Raw genomic sequence first — 22,570 nt, 5'->3', positions numbered from 1 at the left:
ACTTCAATATTACCTTCATATGCTCTCTTTGCTTTTCGCCTTCCTCACTACACTAAGTACCATTTTTTAACGCTGTGTACTCACTCTTGCTAAGTACATGTGAACAGATCTTGAAGAAAAAAAACAAAACAAAACATACTTTTCTTTTCTCTTTAATTCAAACCACTTTACAGAAAGTACAATTGTTTACAATGAACAAAGAAGTAGGTAGGTTTCCAATGCTTAATTAGTGTGTAAGAATATTGCAGAATCTGCTGTGCTGTGTACTTTGGAAAAACCATGAGAAAAACAGCTGGCTGAAGAAGAAATGATAAATGTCCTTTTTTTTCAAGCCTTCTCTCGGCCTGGCTTGGGGGGCGGGGAGACGTGCACTCGCCTTTCCTTTTTGCTTTTTCCTGCTCCAGCCAAGTCCTCCGCCTGCTCGACATCTCTCCTATTAGCTTTTATTACGCTTGCACTCATGCCTTTGCCTTTCACCACTTCAAAACTGCGCCTACTTCAATATTACCTTCATATGCTCTCTTTGCTTTTCGCCTTCCTCACTACACTAAGTACCATTTTTTAACGCTGTGTACTCACTCTTGCTAAGTACATGTGAACAGATCTTGAAGAAAAAAAACAAAACAAAACATACTTTTCTTTTCTCTTTAATTCAAACCACTTTACAGAAAGTACAATTGTTTACAATGAACAAAGAAGTAGGTAGGTTTCCAATGCTTAATTAGTGTGTAAGAATATTGCAGAATCTGCTGTGCTGTGTACTTTGGAAAAACCATGAGAAAAACAGCTGGCTGAAGAAGAAATGATAAATGTCCTTTTTTTTCAAGCCTTCTCTCGGCCTGGCTTGGGGGGCGGGGAGACGTGCACTCGCCTTTCCTTTTTGCTTTTTCCTGCTCTTGCCAAGTCCTCTGCCGGCTCTATCTCTCCTATTAGCTTTTATTAGGCTTGCACTCATGCCTTTGCCTTTCACCACTTCAAAAGTGCGCCTACTTGAATATTACCTTGATATGCTCTCTTTGCTTTTCGCCTTCCTCACTACACCGTGAAGAGATGTTGAATAAAAAAAAGCAAAGAAAAGATGGCTTTGTTTTGTGTTTTATTGAAAGCACTTTCCAGAAAGTGTAATTGTTTAGAATGAAGACAGAAGTAGGTAGGTAGGTTTCCATGTGTAATTGATGTGTAAGAATATTGCAGAATCTGCTGTGCTGTGTACTTTGTAAAAACCATGAGAAGGGCTGGCTGGCTGGCTGGCTGGCTGGCTGGAGAAGAAATGATAAATGTCCTTTTTTTTAACCGTTCTCTCGGCCGGCCGTTTGGCGTATGATGTGTGGCAGAGCACTCTGGTACAGAGCGCCGCCAGTTCGAACCCCCACGATCTCGCTGCCACGGCCCTAGCTTGGGGGGCGGGGATGCGCATTCGCGTTTCCCCTTTTGCCTTTGCCTGCTCCAGCCAAGTCCTCCGCCTGCTCGACATCTCTCCTATTAGCTTTTATTACGCTTGCACTCATGCCTTTGCCTTTCACCACTTCAAAACTGCGCCTACTTCAATATTACCTTCATATGCTCTCTTTGCTTTTCGCCTTCCTCACTACACTAAGTACCATTTTTTAACGCTGTGTACTCACTCTTGCTAAGTACATGTGAACAGATCTTGAAGAAAAAAAACAAAACAAAACATACTTTTCTTTTCTCTTTAATTCAAACCACTTTACAGAAAGTACAATTGTTTACAATGAACAAAGAAGTAGGTAGGTTTCCAATGCTTAATTAGTGTGTAAGAATATTGCAGAATCTGCTGTGCTGTGTACTTTGGAAAAACCATGAGAAAAACAGCTGGCTGAAGAAGAAATGATAAATGTCCTTTTTTTTCAAGCCTTCTCTCGGCCTGGCTTGGGGGGCGGGGAGACGTGCACTCGCCTTTCCTTTTTGCTTTTTCCTGCTCTTGCCAAGTCCTCTGCCGGCTCTATCTCTCCTATTAGCTTTTATTAGGCTTGCACTCATGCCTTTGCCTTTCACCACTTCAAAAGTGCGCCTACTTGAATATTACCTTGATAGGCTCTCTTTGTTTTTGGCCTTCCTCACTACACCGTGAAGAGATGTTGAATAAAAAAAAGCAAAGAAAAGATGGTTTTGTTTTGTGTTTTATTGAAAGCACTTTCCAGAAAGTGTAATTGTTTAGAATGAAGACAGAAGTAGGTAGGTAGGTTTCCATGTGTAATTGATGTGTAAGAATATTGCAGAATCTGCTGTGCTGTGTACTTTGTAAAAACCATGAGAAGGGCTGGCTGGCTGGCTGGCTGGCTGGCTGGAGAAGAAATGATAAATGTCCTTTTTTTTAACCGTTCTCTCGGCCGGCCGTTTGGCGTATGATGTGTGGCAGAGCACTCTGGTACAGAGCGCCGCCAGTTCGAACCCCCACGATCTCGCTGCCACGGCCCTAGCTTGGGGGGCGGGGATCCGCATTCGCGTTTCCCCTTTTGCCTTTTCCTGCTCCAGCCAAGTCCTCCGCCTGCTCGACATCTCTCCTATTAGCTTTTATTACGCTTGCACTCATGCCTTTGCCTTTCACCACTTCAAAACTGCGCCTACTTCAATATTACCTTCATATGCTCTCTTTGCTTTTCGCCTTCCTCACTACACTAAGTACCATTTTTTAACGCTGTGTACTCACTCTTGCTAAGTACATGTGAACAGATCTTGAAGAAAAAAAACAAAACAAAACATACTTTTCTTTTCTCTTTAATTCAAACCACTTTACAGAAAGTACAATTGTTTACAATGAACAAAGAAGTAGGTAGGTTTCCAATGCTTAATTAGTGTGTAAGAATATTGCAGAATCTGCTGTGCTGTGTACTTTGGAAAAACCATGAGAAAAACAGCTGGCTGAAGAAGAAATGATAAATGTCCTTTTTTTTCAAGCCTTCTCTCGGCCTGGCTTGGGGGGCGGGGAGACGTGCACTCGCCTTTCCTTTTTGCTTTTTCCTGCTCCAGCCAAGTCCTCCGCCTGCTCGACATCTCTCCTATTAGCTTTTATTACGCTTGCACTCATGCCTTTGCCTTTCACCACTTCAAAAGTGCGCCTACTTGAATATTACCTTGATAGGCTCTCTTTGCTTTTCGCCTTCCTCACTACACCGTGAAGAGATGTTGAATAAAAAAAAGCAAAGAAAAGATGGTTTTGTTTTGTGTTTTATTGAAAGCACTTTCCAGAAAGTGTAATTGTTTAGAATGAAGACAGAAGTAGGTAGGTAGGTTTCCATGTGTAATTGATGTGTAAGAATATTGCAGAATCTGCTGTGCTGTGTACTTTGTAAAAACCATGAGAAGGGCTGGCTGGCTGGCTGGCTGGCTGGCTGGAGAAGAAATGATAAATGTCCTTTTTTTTAACCGTTCTCTCGGCCGGCCGTTTGGCGTATGATGTGTGGCAGAGCACTCTGGTACAGAGCGCCGCCAGTTCGAACCCCCACGATCTCGCTGCCACGGCCCTAGCTTGGGGGGCGGGGATCCGCATTCGCGTTTCCCCTTTTGCCTTTTCCTGCTCCAGCCAAGTCCTCCGCCTGCTCGACATCTCTCCTATTAGCTTTTATTACGCTTGCACTCATGCCTTTGCCTTTCACCACTTCAAAACTGCGCCTACTTCAATATTACCTTCATATGCTCTCTTTGCTTTTCGCCTTCCTCACTACACTAAGTACCATTTTTTAACGCTGTGTACTCACTCTTGCTAAGTACATGTGAACAGATCTTGAAGAAAAAAAACAAAACAAAACATACTTTTCTTTTCTCTTTAATTCAAACCACTTTACAGAAAGTACAATTGTTTACAATGAACAAAGAAGTAGGTAGGTTTCCAATGCTTAATTAGTGTGTAAGAATATTGCAGAATCTGCTGTGCTGTGTACTTTGGAAAAACCATGAGAAAAACAGCTGGCTGAAGAAGAAATGATAAATGTCCTTTTTTTTCAAGCCTTCTCTCGGCCTGGCTTGGGGGGCGGGGAGACGTGCACTCGCCTTTCCTTTTTGCTTTTTCCTGCTCTTGCCAAGTCCTCTGCCGGCTCTATCTCTCCTATTAGCTTTTATTAGGCTTGCACTCATGCCTTTGCCTTTCACCACTTCAAAAGTGCGCCTACTTGAATATTACCTTGATAGGCTCTCTTTGTTTTTGGCCTTCCTCACTACACCGTGAAGAGATGTTGAATAAAAAAAAGCAAAGAAAAGATGGTTTTGTTTTGTGTTTTATTGAAAGCACTTTCCAGAAAGTGTAATTGTTTAGAATGAAGACAGAAGTAGGTAGGTAGGTTTCCATGTGTAATTGATGTGTAAGAATATTGCAGAATCTGCTGTGCTGTGTACTTTGTAAAAACCATGAGAAGGGCTGGCTGGCTGGCTGGCTGGCTGGCTGGAGAAGAAATGATAAATGTCCTTTTTTTTAACCGTTCTCTCGGCCGGCCGTTTGGCGTATGATGTGTGGCAGAGCACTCTGGTACAGAGCGCCGCCAGTTCGAACCCCCACGATCTCGCTGCCACGGCCCTAGCTTGGGGGGCGGGGATCCGCATTCGCGTTTCCCCTTTTGCCTTTTCCTGCTCCAGCCAAGTCCTCCGCCTGCTCGACATCTCTCCTATTAGCTTTTATTACGCTTGCACTCATGCCTTTGCCTTTCACCACTTCAAAACTGCGCCTACTTCAATATTACCTTCATATGCTCTCTTTGCTTTTCGCCTTCCTCACTACACTAAGTACCATTTTTTAACGCTGTGTACTCACTCTTGCTAAGTACATGTGAACAGATCTTGAAGAAAAAAAACAAAACAAAACATACTTTTCTTTTCTCTTTAATTCAAACCACTTTACAGAAAGTACAATTGTTTACAATGAACAAAGAAGTAGGTAGGTTTCCAATGCTTAATTAGTGTGTAAGAATATTGCAGAATCTGCTGTGCTGTGTACTTTGGAAAAACCATGAGAAAAACAGCTGGCTGAAGAAGAAATGATAAATGTCCTTTTTTTTCAAGCCTTCTCTCGGCCTGGCTTGGGGGGCGGGGAGACGTGCACTCGCCTTTCCTTTTTGCTTTTTCCTGCTCTTGCCAAGTCCTCTGCCGGCTCTATCTCTCCTATTAGCTTTTATTAGGCTTGCACTCATGCCTTTGCCTTTCACCACTTCAAAAGTGCGCCTACTTGAATATTACCTTGATAGGCTCTCTTTGTTTTTGGCCTTCCTCACTACACCGTGAAGAGATGTTGAATAAAAAAAAGCAAAGAAAAGATGGTTTTGTTTTGTGTTTTATTGAAAGCACTTTCCAGAAAGTGTAATTGTTTAGAATGAAGACAGAAGTAGGTAGGTAGGTTTCCATGTGTAATTGATGTGTAAGAATATTGCAGAATCTGCTGTGCTGTGTACTTTGTAAAAACCATGAGAAGGGCTGGCTGGCTGGCTGGCTGGCTGGCTGGAGAAGAAATGATAAATGTCCTTTTTTTTAACCGTTCTCTCGGCCGGCCGTTTGGCGTATGATGTGTGGCAGAGCACTCTGGTACAGAGCGCCGCCAGTTCGAACCCCCACGATCTCGCTGCCACGGCCCTAGCTTGGGGGGCGGGGATCCGCATTCGCGTTTCCCCTTTTGCCTTTTCCTGCTCCAGCCAAGTCCTCCGCCTGCTCGACATCTCTCCTATTAGCTTTTATTACGCTTGCACTCATGCCTTTGCCTTTCACCACTTCAAAACTGCGCCTACTTCAATATTACCTTCATATGCTCTCTTTGCTTTTCGCCTTCCTCACTACACTAAGTACCATTTTTTAACGCTGTGTACTCACTCTTGCTAAGTACATGTGAACAGATCTTGAAGAAAAAAAACAAAACAAAACATACTTTTCTTTTCTCTTTAATTCAAACCACTTTACAGAAAGTACAATTGTTTACAATGAACAAAGAAGTAGGTAGGTTTCCAATGCTTAATTAGTGTGTAAGAATATTGCAGAATCTGCTGTGCTGTGTACTTTGGAAAAACCATGAGAAAAACAGCTGGCTGAAGAAGAAATGATAAATGTCCTTTTTTTTCAAGCCTTCTCTCGGCCTGGCTTGGGGGGCGGGGAGACGTGCACTCGCCTTTCCTTTTTGCTTTTTCCTGCTCTTGCCAAGTCCTCTGCCGGCTCTATCTCTCCTATTAGCTTTTATTAGGCTTGCACTCATGCCTTTGCCTTTCACCACTTCAAAAGTGCGCCTACTTGAATATTACCTTGATATGCTCTCTTTGCTTTTCGCCTTCCTCACTACACCGTGAAGAGATGTTGAATAAAAAAAAGCAAAGAAAAGATGGCTTTGTTTTGTGTTTTATTGAAAGCACTTTCCAGAAAGTGTAATTGTTTAGAATGAAGACAGAAGTAGGTAGGTAGGTTTCCATGTGTAATTGATGTGTAAGAATATTGCAGAATCTGCTGTGCTGTGTACTTTGTAAAAACCATGAGAAGGGCTGGCTGGCTGGCTGGCTGGCTGGCTGGAGAAGAAATGATAAATGTCCTTTTTTTTAACCGTTCTCTCGGCCGGCCGTTTGGCGTATGATGTGTGGCAGAGCACTCTGGTACAGAGCGCCGCCAGTTCGAACCCCCACGATCTCGCTGCCACGGCCCTAGCTTGGGGGGCGGGGATGCGCATTCGCGTTTCCCCTTTTGCCTTTGCCTGCTCCAGCCAAGTCCTCCGCCTGCTCGACATCTCTCCTATTAGCTTTTATTACGCTTGCACTCATGCCTTTGCCTTTCACCACTTCAAAACTGCGCCTACTTCAATATTACCTTCATATGCTCTCTTTGCTTTTCGCCTTCCTCACTACACTAAGTACCATTTTTTAACGCTGTGTACTCACTCTTGCTAAGTACATGTGAACAGATCTTGAAGAAAAAAAACAAAACAAAACATACTTTTCTTTTCTCTTTAATTCAAACCACTTTACAGAAAGTACAATTGTTTACAATGAACAAAGAAGTAGGTAGGTTTCCAATGCTTAATTAGTGTGTAAGAATATTGCAGAATCTGCTGTGCTGTGTACTTTGGAAAAACCATGAGAAAAACAGCTGGCTGAAGAAGAAATGATAAATGTCCTTTTTTTTCAAGCCTTCTCTCGGCCTGGCTTGGGGGGCGGGGAGACGTGCACTCGCCTTTCCTTTTTGCTTTTTCCTGCTCTTGCCAAGTCCTCTGCCGGCTCTATCTCTCCTATTAGCTTTTATTAGGCTTGCACTCATGCCTTTGCCTTTCACCACTTCAAAAGTGCGCCTACTTGAATATTACCTTGATAGGCTCTCTTTGTTTTTGGCCTTCCTCACTACACCGTGAAGAGATGTTGAATAAAAAAAAGCAAAGAAAAGATGGTTTTGTTTTGTGTTTTATTGAAAGCACTTTCCAGAAAGTGTAATTGTTTAGAATGAAGACAGAAGTAGGTAGGTAGGTTTCCATGTGTAATTGATGTGTAAGAATATTGCAGAATCTGCTGTGCTGTGTACTTTGTAAAAACCATGAGAAGGGCTGGCTGGCTGGCTGGCTGGCTGGCTGGAGAAGAAATGATAAATGTCCTTTTTTTTAACCGTTCTCTCGGCCGGCCGTTTGGCGTATGATGTGTGGCAGAGCACTCTGGTACAGAGCACCGCCAGTTCGAACCCCCACGATCTCGCTGCCACGGCCCTAGCTTGGGGGGCGGGGATCCGCATTCGCGTTTCCCCTTTTGCCTTTTCCTGCTCCAGCCAAGTCCTCCGCCTGCTCGACATCTCTCCTATTAGCTTTTATTACGCTTGCACTCATGCCTTTGCCTTTCACCACTTCAAAACTGCGCCTACTTCAATATTACCTTCATATGCTCTCTTTGCTTTTCGCCTTCCTCACTACACTAAGTACCATTTTTTAACGCTGTGTACTCACTCTTGCTAAGTACATGTGAACAGATCTTGAAGAAAAAAAACAAAACAAAACATACTTTTCTTTTCTCTTTAATTCAAACCACTTTACAGAAAGTACAATTGTTTACAATGAACAAAGAAGTAGGTAGGTTTCCAATGCTTAATTAGTGTGTAAGAATATTGCAGAATCTGCTGTGCTGTGTACTTTGGAAAAACCATGAGAAAAACAGCTGGCTGAAGAAGAAATGATAAATGTCCTTTTTTTTCAAGCCTTCTCTCGGCCTGGCTTGGGGGGCGGGGAGACGTGCACTCGCCTTTCCTTTTTGCTTTTTCCTGCTCTTGCCAAGTCCTCTGCCGGCTCTATCTCTCCTATTAGCTTTTATTAGGCTTGCACTCATGCCTTTGCCTTTCACCACTTCAAAAGTGCGCCTACTTGAATATTACCTTGATATGCTCTCTTTGCTTTTCGCCTTCCTCACTACACCGTGAAGAGATGTTGAATAAAAAAAAGCAAAGAAAAGATGGCTTTGTTTTGTGTTTTATTGAAAGCACTTTCCAGAAAGTGTAATTGTTTAGAATGAAGACAGAAGTAGGTAGGTAGGTTTCCATGTGTAATTGATGTGTAAGAATATTGCAGAATCTGCTGTGCTGTGTACTTTGTAAAAACCATGAGAAGGGCTGGCTGGCTGGCTGGCTGGAGAAGAAATGATAAATGTCCTTTTTTTTAACCGTTCTCTCGGCCGGCCGTTTGGCGTATGATGTGTGGCAGAGCACTCTGGTACAGAGCGCCGCCAGTTCGAACCCCCACGATCTCGCTGCCACGGCCCTAGCTTGGGGGGCGGGGATCCGCATTCGCGTTTCCCCTTTTGCCTTTTCCTGCTCCAGCCAAGTCCTCCGCCTGCTCGACATCTCTCCTATTACCTTTTATTACGCTTGCACTCATGCCTTTGCCTTTCACCACTTCAAAACTGCGCCTACTTCAATATTACCTTCATATGCTCTCTTTGCTTTTCGCCTTCCTCACTACACTAAGTACCATTTTTTAACGCTGTGTACTCACTCTTGCTAAGTACATGTGAACAGATCTTGAAGAAAAAAAACAAAACAAAACATACTTTTCTTTTCTCTTTAATTCAAACCACTTTACAGAAAGTACAATTGTTTACAATGAACAAAGAAGTAGGTAGGTTTCCAATGCTTAATTAGTGTGTAAGAATATTGCAGAATCTGCTGTGCTGTGTACTTTGGAAAAACCATGAGAAAAACAGCTGGCTGAAGAAGAAATGATAAATGTCCTTTTTTTTCAAGCCTTCTCTCGGCCTGGCTTGGGGGGCGGGGAGACGTGCACTCGCCTTTCCTTTTTGCTTTTTCCTGCTCTTGCCAAGTCCTCTGCCGGCTCTATCTCTCCTATTAGCTTTTATTAGGCTTGCACTCATGCCTTTGCCTTTCACCACTTCAAAAGTGCGCCTACTTGAATATTACCTTGATAGGCTCTCTTTGTTTTTGGCCTTCCTCACTACACCGTGAAGAGATGTTGAATAAAAAAAAGCAAAGAAAAGATGGTTTTGTTTTGTGTTTTATTGAAAGCACTTTCCAGAAAGTGTAATTGTTTAGAATGAAGACAGAAGTAGGTAGGTAGGTTTCCATGTGTAATTGATGTGTAAGAATATTGCAGAATCTGCTGTGCTGTGTACTTTGTAAAAACCATGAGAAGGGCTGGCTGGCTGGCTGGCTGGCTGGCTGGAGAAGAAATGATAAATGTCCTTTTTTTTAACCGTTCTCTCGGCCGGCCGTTTGGCGTATGATGTGTGGCAGAGCACTCTGGTACAGAGCGCCGCCAGTTCGAACCCCCACGATCTCGCTGCCACGGCCCTAGCTTGGGGGGCGGGGATGCGCATTCGCGTTTCCCCTTTTGCCTTTTCCTGCTCCAGCCAAGTCCTCCGCCTGCTCGACATCTCTCCTATTAGCTTTTATTACGCTTGCACTCATGCCTTTGCCTTTCACCACTTCAAAACTGCGCCTACTTCAATATTACCTTCATATGCTCTCTTTGCTTTTCGCCTTCCTCACTACACTAAGTACCATTTTTTAACGCTGTGTACTCACTCTTGCTAAGTACATGTGAACAGATCTTGAAGAAAAAAAAAAAAAACAAAACATACTTTTCTTTTCTCTTTAATTCAAACCACTTTACAGAAAGTACAATTGTTTACAATGAACAAAGAAGTAGGTACACTGTTAACCTTTGCTGTATTTTTCACAGTAAAATACCACAAAATGCCCAGTAACTTACCTGAAAACATTTCTACAGTTAATTACTGTAATTTGCTTTGCATTATGGGTATATTAAGGTTATTTACATTTACTTACTGTATTTTTTAAAATTGCGGTAGTAGTTATACCTACCGTTAACACATTAGCAGTAGTGCTACTGTATTATGTGATTTGAATGGTTCATCATACTGTTTGTGTATTTTTACTCTTTCAGTGGTTGGTTGCAATAGTGCATTACATTTTAACTCTTTCACTGCCAACCATTTCCAGATTTTCCTCCAACCTATGCCATTTGTCAGTATGATACCAGTGAAAGTATTATGGTTTTGACTTTTTAGGGGACTTGCCTGTGTGTAAGGTTCAAGAATTCTGATCATCTAATCTGCTGCATGCAGTTGTATGCACATGCACAGCTGCTGCAAATGTGTGCTTGCCACTGCGTTGCCAAAGGCGAACTTCAGTCAGTGGAGAATATTGTAATAATTTGGCGGAGGCTTCTCAGTCGAGCAGTAACTGAATTGCTCATTTACTGAACGTGCAACATGTACAGAACTCTTCTGGGAACTAGTCAACCCAACTTAGTGAAACACACACTGAATGCGTGCTGGCCCCGCCTACCCACCTACCTCTACCAACCACCACTCCATATCCTGACTGACATGACCTGTGATCCAGTGATTGACAGGAGAGGAAAGACAGTCCAACTTTGTTAACTCTTCGTTACGATATGCTCGAGAGGACAAAAGATTTTGCACCTCCTTATTGTTGGACCTCTGTGTGGAAACTGCAAACGGGACGTCATAAGGTAATGCAAAGGACTCTCCTACCTAACATACTCATTTATTAATTCTTAAGAGCATATATATTTTTTGTGTGTGGGGGGGGAGGGGGGGGGCTTAAAATCGGTGTTAGCTTGATCGAAATAGCACATTAGCTGAATTATTCTGGAAAAAATAGGTTGTGTGTGTTTTTTTCTTTTCTTATTTAAATATATATTTAGATATATATTTTCCACGGGGAGGGGCGAAGAACACAGGCACAACGACAGTCTTTGTCTTTTTCCCGCCGAGTGTGGTGCATTGTCCTCCTGCGCTTCTGTTCTATGACTATTGAGAAGCTGGCCACGCTAACAGTGGGACATTTAGCTTCAGCTAAAGCAGCAGGTAAAAATACACATTTAATGAGAATAAAGAAAGACAACTTTTTTTTGGAAATTTAGAGACTGCTAAAACAATCTTATCCAGTTTTGAGCTTGCTCATGTAGGTTAGCCTGCTTTATTTAATTTTGTGTGAGCTGCAGTACACAACACTAAAAAGTTAATATAACATTAGGTTGGTGGCATGAGGAACTCCAACCTAAGTTTAATATTTATTATTTTTTTAAGTGGGAAGGGGAGCATGTTTTTTTTCCTTTAATACAACGTCTTCCAGGGTCTTTTTCATAGGAAAACCGTGTAACGTCTGTGTTAGGTTGGTCAAAAGAGCAATTAGTTGAATTATTCTTGAAAAGATGGGTTGTGTGTTTTTTTTCTTTTATTTACTTACCGGTATGTAAATATATTTTTCAAGGGTTAAATAAATGCAACATTAAATTAACAATTGTCTCTCTGTCTTTTCCCGCCCAGTGTGGTGCATTGCTGTCCTCCTGCCCTTGCTGGCTGCGCTGACAGTGTGATGTAGCCTCAGTGTTTGTGTTTTAAAGGCTTTTTCCACCAAGATGTCTGTTGAGAGAGAGATGACCTTACCCATCACACCAAGGGTAATAGCGCTTGGTAAGTAAATAGTTTCAATCCTCTTGTAATATTTTTGTAAAAAATCTATGTAATTATTGTGGTATTTGTACCCACAACAACTTACTTAACAGGGGTTTGTCTGTTTTATATTGTATAAAAATAGAATACACACAGTTTGCTGCTGTTTCTCTTATTATTTATTATACACAATGACCAACAGGAAAAAACAGCCTAACATTTCAGCACAGGCCAAAATGCCAAAACATTAGGCAGTTTTTTCCTGTAATTGATCATAATTTTCATTACATAATAAATAATAAGAGAAATAGCAGCAAACTGTGTGGATTCTATTTTTTTACAGTGTGAGGCCTGCTATCCAGCATTCTTGTGGAAACCTTATTTGTAAGGGTGAGCACATTGTCTTATTGGACTCTTGTCTGTTTTTAGGGAATAATTTCATGTCTGCAAGTCGCTGGATGATCAGTTTGGAGGGCAAGGTATTTTATGAGCCTGAGCAGATGCATGACTTTGCCAGCACCCTTGCTGTCTTCTTTGCGTCATACTACGTTTTCAACCTTGAGTATCAGGAGTCAGCGTCCATCACACAGGAGATGATACAGAGGTAAATACTTTACACCATTAAAGCTTACACCATTTAAGAATGAAATATATGTGATAGCTTGACTACAGTTGCAGAAACATATAGGTGATTGCTGTAATGTATGTTTTAATTTTGAAATTAAAGCAGCCTTTTTTCCGTTAAAAGGTTCTTTGTGAGGATCAATCCAGACATGGGAACAAAATGCCCTGCAAAACTTGGTACAAGCTGCAAGACAGGTCGTGTCGTAAAGAGGAAGGTTACAAGCATCAGCCCTCGGATCACCACCTTCCTCCAGCGGCTCTCTGAGTTTGAATGGAGGACTTCCAACTAGGTAAGAATACAGAGATGATAATATCTTTTACATAGCTGATAATTATATACATACTGTACACACATCCATACAACAGTATGAATGATCTCAGACAGATGTGAACAAGTGAATAACCTGAGCAAACATGAATATTGATGATGTGTCTTTGACAGGTGGTGATAAAGACTACGCTGAACCCGACCATCCTGGTAACGGAAATCTAAATCCCATGTCACATTCTATTTCCTGGGACCCACTGATAATTATTACATTTTGTAAATGATTTTTGTTTTACAATTGTAATAGTTTATTTAATGTTCATGCTGGTGGGTTTGTCCTGTTTTTAGTGGAATGAAAAACTGTTTTCCTTAAAAAAATCAGACACGGAAAGGTGAAGGACTGTGTAGTTTTCATGTACGCTTCTATTTATTTTGGTTATTGACATTGTTTTTATTCAGTTGAAAAATGTTTTTCTTGTTAAAAAAATATCAACAATAAATGTTGGTTTAATTCACTATTCTGAGACTACTTTATTGAATTATATTGTTTTTTGTAAATGTTCTTATATTGAATATGAATGTTAATATTATTTTATATGCTGTAAAACACAATTACAGTCTAAACAAATTATACTGTACACAATTAGTGTTATACCATAAACCACATTTGCAGTACAGTGATACTATAAAACTTAATCACGGTAAGTCTTTCTAACTGTAAACCACGTTTACAGTAAAGCTGTTATACTGTAATATATGTTTACAGTAAAGTGGTTGAACTGTAAAACATCACAACAGTAAAGATACTGTAGATTAGTAATTACAGTAACTTACTGGCAATAGTGTTGCCAGTAAGTTGCTGTAAAAATACAATAAAATGTCTAACAGTGTAGGTTTCCAATGCTTAATTAGTGTGTAAGAATATTGCAGAATCTGCTGTGCTGTGTACTTTGGAAAAACCATGAGAAAAACAGCTGGCTGAAGAAGAAATGATAAATGTCCTTTTTTTTCAAGCCTTCTCTCGGCCTGGCTTGGGGGGCGGGGAGACGTGCACTCGCCTTTCCTTTTTGCTTTTTCCTGCTCTTGCCAAGTCCTCTGCCGGCTCTATCTCTCCTATTAGCTTTTATTAGGCTTGCACTCATGCCTTTGCCTTTCACCACTTCAAAAGTGCGCCTACTTGAATATTACCTTGATAGGCTCTCTTTGTTTTTGGCCTTCCTCACTACACCGTGAAGAGATGTTGAATAAAAAAAAGCAAAGAAAAGATGGTTTTGTTTTGTGTTTTATTGAAAGCACTTTCCAGAAAGTGTAATTGTTTAGAATGAAGACAGAAGTAGGTAGGTAGGTTTCCATGTGTAATTGATGTGTAAGAATATTGCAGAATCTGCTGTGCTGTGTACTTTGTAAAAACCATGAGAAGGGCTGGCTGGCTGGCTGGCTGGAGAAGAAATGATAAATGTCCTTTTTTTTAACCGTTCTCTCGGCCGGCCGTTTGGCGTATGATGTGTGGCAGAGCACTCTGGTACAGAGCGCCGCCAGTTCGAACCCCCACGATCTCGCTGCCACGGCCCTAGCTTGGGGGGCGGGGATGCGCATTCGCGTTTCCCCTTTTGCCTTTTCCTGCTCCAGCCAAGTCCTCCGCCTGCTCGACATCTCTCCTATTAGCTTTTATTACGCTTGCACTCATGCCTTTGCCTTTCACCACTTCAAAACTGCGCCTACTTCAATATTACCTTCATATGCTCTCTTTGCTTTTCGCCTTCCTCACTACACTAAGTACCATTTTTTAACGCTGTGTACTCACTCTTGCTAAGTACATGTGAACAGATCTTGAAGAAAAAAAACAAAACAAAACATACTTTTCTTTTCTCTTTAATTCAAACCACTTTACAGAAAGTACAATTGTTTACAATGAACAAAGAAGTAGGTAGGTTTCCAATGCTTAATTAGTGTGTAAGAATATTGCAGAATCTGCTGTGCTGTGTACTTTGGAAAAACCATGAGAAAAACAGCTGGCTGAAGAAGAAATGATAAATGTCCTTTTTTTTCAAGCCTTCTCTCGGCCTGGCTTGGGGGGCGGGGAGACGTGCACTCGCCTTTCCTTTTTGCTTTTTCCTGCTCTTGCCAAGTCCTCTGCCGGCTCTATCTCTCCTATTAGCTTTTATTAGGCTTGCACTCATGCCTTTGCCTTTCACCACTTCAAAAGTGCGCCTACTTGAATATTACCTTGATATGCTCTCTTTGCTTTTCGCCTTCCTCACTACACCGTGAAGAGATGTTGAATAAAAAAAAGCAAAGAAAAGATGGCTTTGTTTTGTGTTTTATTGAAAGCACTTTCCAGAAAGTGTAATTGTTTAGAATGAAGACAGAAGTAGGTAGGTAGGTTTCCATGTGTAATTGATGTGTAAGAATATTGCAGAATCTGCTGTGCTGTGTACTTTGTAAAAACCATGAGAAGGGCTGGCTGGCTGGCTGGCTGGAGAAGAAATGATAAATGTCCTTTTTTTTAACCGTTCTCTCGGCCGGCCGTTTGGCGTATGATGTGTGGCAGAGCACTCTGGTACAGAGCGCCGCCAGTTCGAACCCCCACGATCTCGCTGCCACGGCCCTAGCTTGGGGGGCGGGGATGCGCATTCGCGTTTCCCCTTTTGCCTTTTCCTGCTCCAGCCAAGTCCTCCGCCTGCTCGACATCTCTCCTATTACCTTTTATTACGCTTGCACTCATGCCTTTGCCTTTCACCACTTCAAAACTGCGCCTACTTCAATATTACCTTCATATGCTCTCTTTGCTTTTCGCCTTCCTCACTACACTAAGTACCATTTTTTAACGCTGTGTACTCACTCTTGCTAAGTACATGTGAACAGATCTTGAAGAAAAAAAACAAAACAAAACATACTTTTCTTTTCTCTTTAATTCAAACCACTTTACAGAAAGTACAATTGTTTACAATGAACAAAGAAGTAGGTAGGTTTCCAATGCTTAATTAGTGTGTAAGAATATTGCAGAATCTGCTGTGCTGTGTACTTTGGAAAAACCATGAGAAAAACAGCTGGCTGAAGAAGAAATGATAAATGTCCTTTTTTTTCAAGCCTTCTCTCGGCCTGGCTTGGGGGGCGGGGAGACGTGCACTCGCCTTTCCTTTTTGCTTTTTCCTGCTCTTGCCAAGTCCTCTGCCGGCTCTATCTCTCCTATTAGCTTTTATTAGGCTTGCACTCATGCCTTTGCCTTTCACCACTTCAAAAGTGCGCCTACTTGAATATTACCTTGATATGCTCTCTTTGCTTTTCGCCTTCCTCACTACACCGTGAAGAGATGTTGAATAAAAAAAAGCAAAGAAAAGATGGCTTTGTTTTGTGTTTTATTGAAAGCGCTTTCCAGAAAGTGTAATTGTTTAGAATGAAGACAGAAGTAGGTAGGTAGGTTTCCATGTGTAATTGATGTGTAAGAATATTGCAGAATCTGCTGTGCTGTGTACTTTGTAAAAACCATGAGAAGGGCTGGCTGGCTGGCTGGCTGGCTGGAGAAGAAATGATAAATGTCCTTTTTTTTAACCGTTCTCTCGGCCGGCCGTTTGGCGTATGATGTGTGGCAGAGCACTCTGGTACAGAGCGCCGCCAGTTCGAACCCCCACGATCTCGCTGCCACGGCCCTAGCTTGGGGGGCGGGGATGCGCATTCGCGTTTCCCCTTTTGCCTTTTCCTGCTCCAGCCAAGTCCTCCGCCTGCTCGACATCTCTCCTATTAGCTTTTATTACGCTTGCACTCATGCCTTTGCCTTTCACCACTTCAAAACTGCGCCTACTTCAATATTACCTTCATATGCTCTCTTTGCTTTTCGCCTTCCTCACTACACTAAGTACCATTTTTTAACGCTGTGTACTCACTCTTGCTAAGTACATGTGAACAGATCTTGAAGAAAAAAAACAAAACAAAACATACTTTTCTTTTCTCTTTAATTCAAACCACTTTACAGAAAGTACAATTGTTTACAATGAACAAAGAAGTAGGTAGGTTTCCAATGCTTAATTAGTGTGTAAGAATATTGCAGAATCTGCTGTGCTGTGTACTTTGGAAAAACCATGAGAAAAACAGCTGGCTGAAGAAGAAATGATAAATGTCCTTTTTTTTCAAGCCTTCTCTCGGCCTGGCTTGGGGGGCGGGGAGACGTGCACTCGCCTTTCCTTTTTGCTTTTTCCTGCTCTTGCCAAGTCCTCTGCCGGCTCTATCTCTCCTATTAGCTTTTATTAGGCTTGCACTCATGCCTTTGCCTTTCACCACTTCAAAAGTGCGCCTACTTGAATATTACCTTGATATGCTCTCTTTGCTTTTCGCCTTCCTCACTACACCGTGAAGAGATGTTGAATAAAAAAAAGCAAAGAAAAGATGGCTTTGTTTTGTGTTTTATTGAAAGCACTTTCCAGAAAGTGTAATTGTTTAGAATGAAGACAGAAGTAGGTAGGTAGGTTTCCATGTGTAATTGATGTGTAAGAATATTGCAGAATCTGCTGTGCTGTGTACTTTGTAAAAACCATGAGAAGGGCTGGCTGGCTGGCTGGCTGGAGAAGAAATGATAAATGTCCTTTTTTTTAACCGTTCTCTCGGCCGGCCGTTTGGCGTATGATGTGTGGCAGAGCACTCTGGTACAGAGCGCCGCCAGTTCGAACCCCCACGATCTCGCTGCCACGGCCCTAGCTTGGGGGGCGGGGATCCGCATTCGCGTTTCCCCTTTTGCCTTTTCCTGCTCCAGCCAAGTCCTCCGCCTGCTCGACATCTCTCCTATTAGCTTTTATTACGCTTGCACTCATGCCTTTGCCTTTCACCACTTCAAAACTGCGCCTACTTCAATATTACCTTCATATGCTCTCTTTGCTTTTCGCCTTCCTCACTACACTAAGTACCATTTTTTAACGCTGTGTACTCACTCTTGCTAAGTACATGTGAACAGATCTTGAAGAAAAAAAACAAAACAAAACATACTTTTCTTTTCTCTTTAATTCAAACCACTTTACAGAAAGTACAATTGTTTACAATGAACAAAGAAGTAGGTAGGTTTCCAATGCTTAATTAGTGTGTAAGAATATTGCAGAATCTGCTGTGCTGTGTACTTTGGAAAAACCATGAGAAAAACAGCTGGCTGAAGAAGAAATGATAAATGTCCTTTTTTTTCAAGCCTTCTCTCGGCCTGGCTTGGGGGGCGGGGAGACGTGCACTCGCCTTTCCTTTTTGCTTTTTCCTGCTCCAGCCAAGTCCTCCGCCTGCTCGACATCTCTCCTATTAGCTTTTATTACGCTTGCACTCATGCCTTTGCCTTTCACCACTTCAAAACTGCGCCTACTTCAATATTACCTTCATATGCTCTCTTTGCTTTTCGCCTTCCTCACTACACTAAGTACCATTTTTTAACGCTGTGTACTCACTCTTGCTAAGTACATGTGAACAGATCTTGAAGAAAAAAAACAAAACAAAACATACTTTTCTTTTCTCTTTAATTCAAACCACTTTACAGAAAGTACAATTGTTTACAATGAACAAAGAAGTAGGTAGGTTTCCAATGCTTAATTAGTGTGTAAGAATATTGCAGAATCTGCTGTGCTGTGTACTTTGGAAAAACCATGAGAAAAACAGCTGGCTGAAGAAGAAATGATAAATGTCCTTTTTTTTCAAGCCTTCTCTCGGCCTGGCTTGGGGGGCGGGGAGACGTGCACTCGCCTTTCCTTTTTGCTTTTTCCTGCTCCAGCCAAGTCCTCCGCCTGCTCGACATCTCTCCTATTAGCTTTTATTACGCTTGCACTCATGCCTTTGCCTTTCACCACTTCAAAACTGCGCCTACTTCAATATTACCTTCATATGCTCTCTTTGCTTTTCGCCTTCCTCACTACACTAAGTACCATTTTTTAACGCTGTGTACTCACTCTTGCTAAGTACATGTGAACAGATCTTGAAGAAAAAAAACAAAACAAAACATACTTTTCTTTTCTCTTTAATTCAAACCACTTTACAGAAAGTACAATTGTTTACAATGAACAAAGAAGTAGGTAGGTTTCCAATGCTTAATTAGTGTGTAAGAATATTGCAGAATCTGCTGTGCTGTGTACTTTGGAAAAACCATGAGAAAAACAGCTGGCTGAAGAAGAAATGATAAATGTCCTTTTTTTTCAAGCCTTCTCTCGGCCTGGCTTGGGGGGCGGGGAGACGTGCACTCGCCTTTCCTTTTTGCTTTTTCCTGCTCTTGCCAAGTCCTCTGCCGGCTCTATCTCTCCTATTAGCTTTTATTAGGCTTGCACTCATGCCTTTGCCTTTCACCACTTCAAAAGTGCGCCTACTTGAATATTACCTTGATATGCTCTCTTTGCTTTTCGCCTTCCTCACTACACCGTGAAGAGATGTTGAATAAAAAAAAGCAAAGAAAAGATGGCTTTGTTTTGTGTTTTATTGAAAGCACTTTCCAGAAAGTGTAATTGTTTAGAATGAAGACAGAAGTAGGTAGGTAGGTTTCCATGTGTAATTGATGTGTAAGAATATTGCAGAATCTGCTGTGCTGTGTACTTTGTAAAAACCATGAGAAGGGCTGGCTGGCTGGCTGGCTGGAGAAGAAATGATAAATGTCCTTTTTTTTAACCGTTCTCTCGGCCGGCCGTTTGGCGTATGATGTGTGGCAGAGCACTCTGGTACAGAGCGCCACCAGTTCGAACCCCCACGATCTCGCTGCCACGGCCCTAGCTTGGGGGGCGGGGATGCGCATTCGCGTTTCCCCTTTTGCCTTTTCCTGCTCCAGCCAAGTCCTCCGCCTGCTCGACATCTCTCCTATTACCTTTTATTACGCTTGCACTCATGCCTTTGCCTTTCACCACTTCAAAACTGCGCCTACTTCAATATTACCTTCATATGCTCTCTTTGCTTTTCGCCTTCCTCACTACACTAAGTACCATTTTTTAACGCTGTGTACTCACTCTTGCTAAGTACATGTGAACAGATCTTGAAGAAAAAAAACAAAACAAAACATACTTTTCTTTTCTCTTTAATTCAAACCACTTTACAGAAAGTACAATTGTTTACAATGAACAAAGAAGTAGGTAGGTTTCCAATGCTTAATTAGTGTGTAAGAATATTGCAGAATCTGCTGTGCTGTGTACTTTGGAAAAACCATGAGAAAAACAGCTGGCTGAAGAAGAAATGATAAATGTCCTTTTTTTTCAAGCCTTCTCTCGGCCTGGCTTGGGGGGCGGGGAGACGTGCACTCGCCTTTCCTTTTTGCTTTTTCCTGCTCTTGCCAAGTCCTCTGCCGGCTCTATCTCTCCTATTAGCTTTTATTAGGCTTGCACTCATGCCTTTGCCTTTCACCACTTCAAAAGTGCGCCTACTTGAATATTACCTTGATATGCTCTCTTTACTTTTCGCCTTCCTCACTACACCGTGAAGAGATGTTGAATAAAAAAAAGCAAAGAAAAGATGGCTTTGTTTTGTGTTTTATTGAAAGCACTTTCCAGAAAGTGTAATTGTTTAGAATGAAGACAGAAGTAGGTAGGTAGGTTTCCATGTGTAATTGATGTGTAAGAATATTGCAGAATCTGCTGTGCTGTGTACTTTGTAAAAACCATGAGAAGGGCTGGCTGGCTGGCTGGCTGGAGAAGAAATGATAAATGTCCTTTTTTTTAACCGTTCTCTCGGCCGGCCGTTTGGCGTATGATGTGTGGCAGAGCACTCTGGTACAGAGCGCCGCCAGTTCGAACCCCCACGATCTCGCTGCCACGGCCCTAGCTTGGGGGGCGGGGATGCGCATTCGCGTTTCCCCTTTTGCCTTTTCCTGCTCCAGCCAAGTCCTCCGCCTGCTCGACATCTCTCCTATTAGCTTTTATTACGCTTGCACTCATGCCTTTGCCTTTCACCACTTCAAAACTGCGCCTACTTCAATATTACCTTCATATGCTCTCTTTGCTTTTCGCCTTCCTCACTACACTAAGTACCATTTTTTAACGCTGTGTACTCACTCTTGCTAAGTACATGTGAACAGATCTTGAAGAAAAAAAACAAAACAAAACATACTTTTCTTTTCTCTTTAATTCAAACCACTTTACAGAAAGTACAATTGTTTACAATGAACAAAGAAGTAGGTAGGTTTCCAATGCTTAATTAGTGTGTAAGAATATTGCAGAATCTGCTGTGCTGTGTACTTTGGAAAAACCATGAGAAAAACAGCTGGCTGAAGAAGAAATGATAAATGTCCTTTTTTTTCAAGCCTTCTCTCGGCCTGGCTTGGGGGGCGGGGAGACGTGCACTCGCCTTTCCTTTTTGCTTTTTCCTGCTCCAGCCAAGTCCTCCGCCTGCTCGACATCTCTCCTATTAGCTTTTATTACGCTTGCACTCATGCCTTTGCCTTTCACCACTTCAAAACTGCGCCTACTTCAATATTACCTTCATATGCTCTCTTTGCTTTTCGCCTTCCTCACTACACTAAGTACCATTTTTTAACGCTGTGTACTCACTCTTGCTAAGTACATGTGAACAGATCTTGAAGAAAAAAAACAAAACAAAACATACTTTTCTTTTCTCTTTAATTCAAACCACTTTACAGAAAGTACAATTGTTTACAATGAACAAAGAAGTAGGTAGGTTTCCAATGCTTAATTAGTGTGTAAGAATATTGCAGAATCTGCTGTGCTGTGTACTTTGGAAAAACCATGAGAAAAACAGCTGGCTGAAGAAGAAATGATAAATGTCCTTTTTTTTCAAGCCTTCTCTCGGCCTGGCTTGGGGGGCGGGGAGACGTGCACTCGCCTTTCCTTTTTGCTTTTTCCTGCTCCAGCCAAGTCCTCCGCCTGCTCGACATCTCTCCTATTAGCTTTTATTACGCTTGCACTCATGCCTTTGCCTTTCACCACTTCAAAACTGCGCCTACTTCAATATTACCTTCATATGCTCTCTTTGCTTTTCGCCTTCCTCACTACACTAAGTACCATTTTTTAACGCTGTGTACTCACTCTTGCTAAGTACATGTGAACAGATCTTGAAGAAAAAAAACAAAACAAAACATACTTTTCTTTTCTCTTTAATTCAAACCACTTTACAGAAAGTACAATTGTTTACAATGAACAAAGAAGTAGGTAGGTTTCCAATGCTTAATTAGTGTGTAAGAATATTGCAGAATCTGCTGTGCTGTGTACTTTGGAAAAACCATGAGAAAAACAGCTGGCTGAAGAAGAAATGATAAATGTCCTTTTTTTTCAAGCCTTCTCTCGGCCTGGCTTGGGGGGCGGGGAGACGTGCACTCGCCTTTCCTTTTTGCTTTTTCCTGCTCTTGCCAAGTCCTCTGCCGGCTCTATCTCTCCTATTAGCTTTTATTAGGCTTGCACTCATGCCTTTGCCTTTCACCACTTCAAAAGTGCGCCTACTTGAATATTACCTTGATATGCTCTCTTTGCTTTTCGCCTTCCTCACTACACCGTGAAGAGATGTTGAATAAAAAAAAGCAAAGAAAAGATGGCTTTGTTTTGTGTTTTATTGAAAGCACTTTCCAGAAAGTGTAATTGTTTAGAATGAAGACAGAAGTAGGTAGGTAGGTTTCCATGTGTAATTGATGTGTAAGAATATTGCAGAATCTGCTGTGCTGTGTACTTTGTAAAAACCATGAGAAGGGCTGGCTGGCTGGCTGGCTGGAGAAGAAATGATAAATGTCCTTTTTTTTAACCGTTCTCTCGGCCGGCCGTTTGGCGTATGATGTGTGGCAGAGCACTCTGGTACAGAGCGCCGCCAGTTCGAACCCCCACGATCTCGC

General features: G+C 41.9%; 1 protein-coding gene across 2 annotated transcripts; it reads left to right on the top strand.

Moving 5' to 3' along the window:
* The first annotated feature begins 10,889 nt into the window (after window positions 1–10,889).
* Window positions 10,890–13,314, top strand: LOC146687973 (uncharacterized). Of its 2 annotated transcripts, XM_085438864.1 has the most exons (5): window positions 10,890–10,960; window positions 11,781–11,927; window positions 12,336–12,510; window positions 12,655–12,820; window positions 12,973–13,314. In XM_085438864.1, exons 2-4 carry the CDS (start codon window positions 11,873–11,875, stop codon window positions 12,818–12,820), a joined length of 396 nt encoding a protein of 131 aa, XP_085294990.1. In that variant the 5' UTR covers window positions 10,890–10,960; window positions 11,781–11,872; the 3' UTR covers window positions 12,973–13,314. The 2 variants fall into 2 exon arrangements, with proteins under 2 accessions (XP_085294990.1, XP_085294989.1); XM_085438863.1 differs by lacking the exon at window positions 10,890–10,960 and having other exon boundaries at window positions 11,720–11,927.
* Window positions 13,315–22,570: the final 9,256 nt, after the last annotated feature.

This window comes from Copadichromis virginalis, linkage group LG18, assembly GCF_057382275.1.
Source record: "Copadichromis virginalis isolate Kocher_CV1m ecotype Utaka linkage group LG18, C_Virginalis_male_GT1.1, whole genome shotgun sequence".
Taxonomy (NCBI): domain Eukaryota; kingdom Metazoa; phylum Chordata; class Actinopteri; order Cichliformes; family Cichlidae; genus Copadichromis; species Copadichromis virginalis.
This window is presented reverse-complemented; position numbering and strand designations above follow the sequence as displayed.

Coding starts and splice junctions, on each gene's coding strand:
- LOC146687973 (XM_085438864.1), top strand. CDS start 11,873: ATGTCTGTTGAGAGAGAGATGACCTTACCCATCACACCAAGGGTAATA. Junction 11,928..12,335: donor ACCAAGGGTAATAGCGCTTG/GTAAGTAAATAG, acceptor GTCTGTTTTTAG/GGAATAATTTCATGTCTGCA. Junction 12,511..12,654: donor ACACAGGAGATGATACAGAG/GTAAATACTTTA, acceptor TTCCGTTAAAAG/GTTCTTTGTGAGGATCAATC.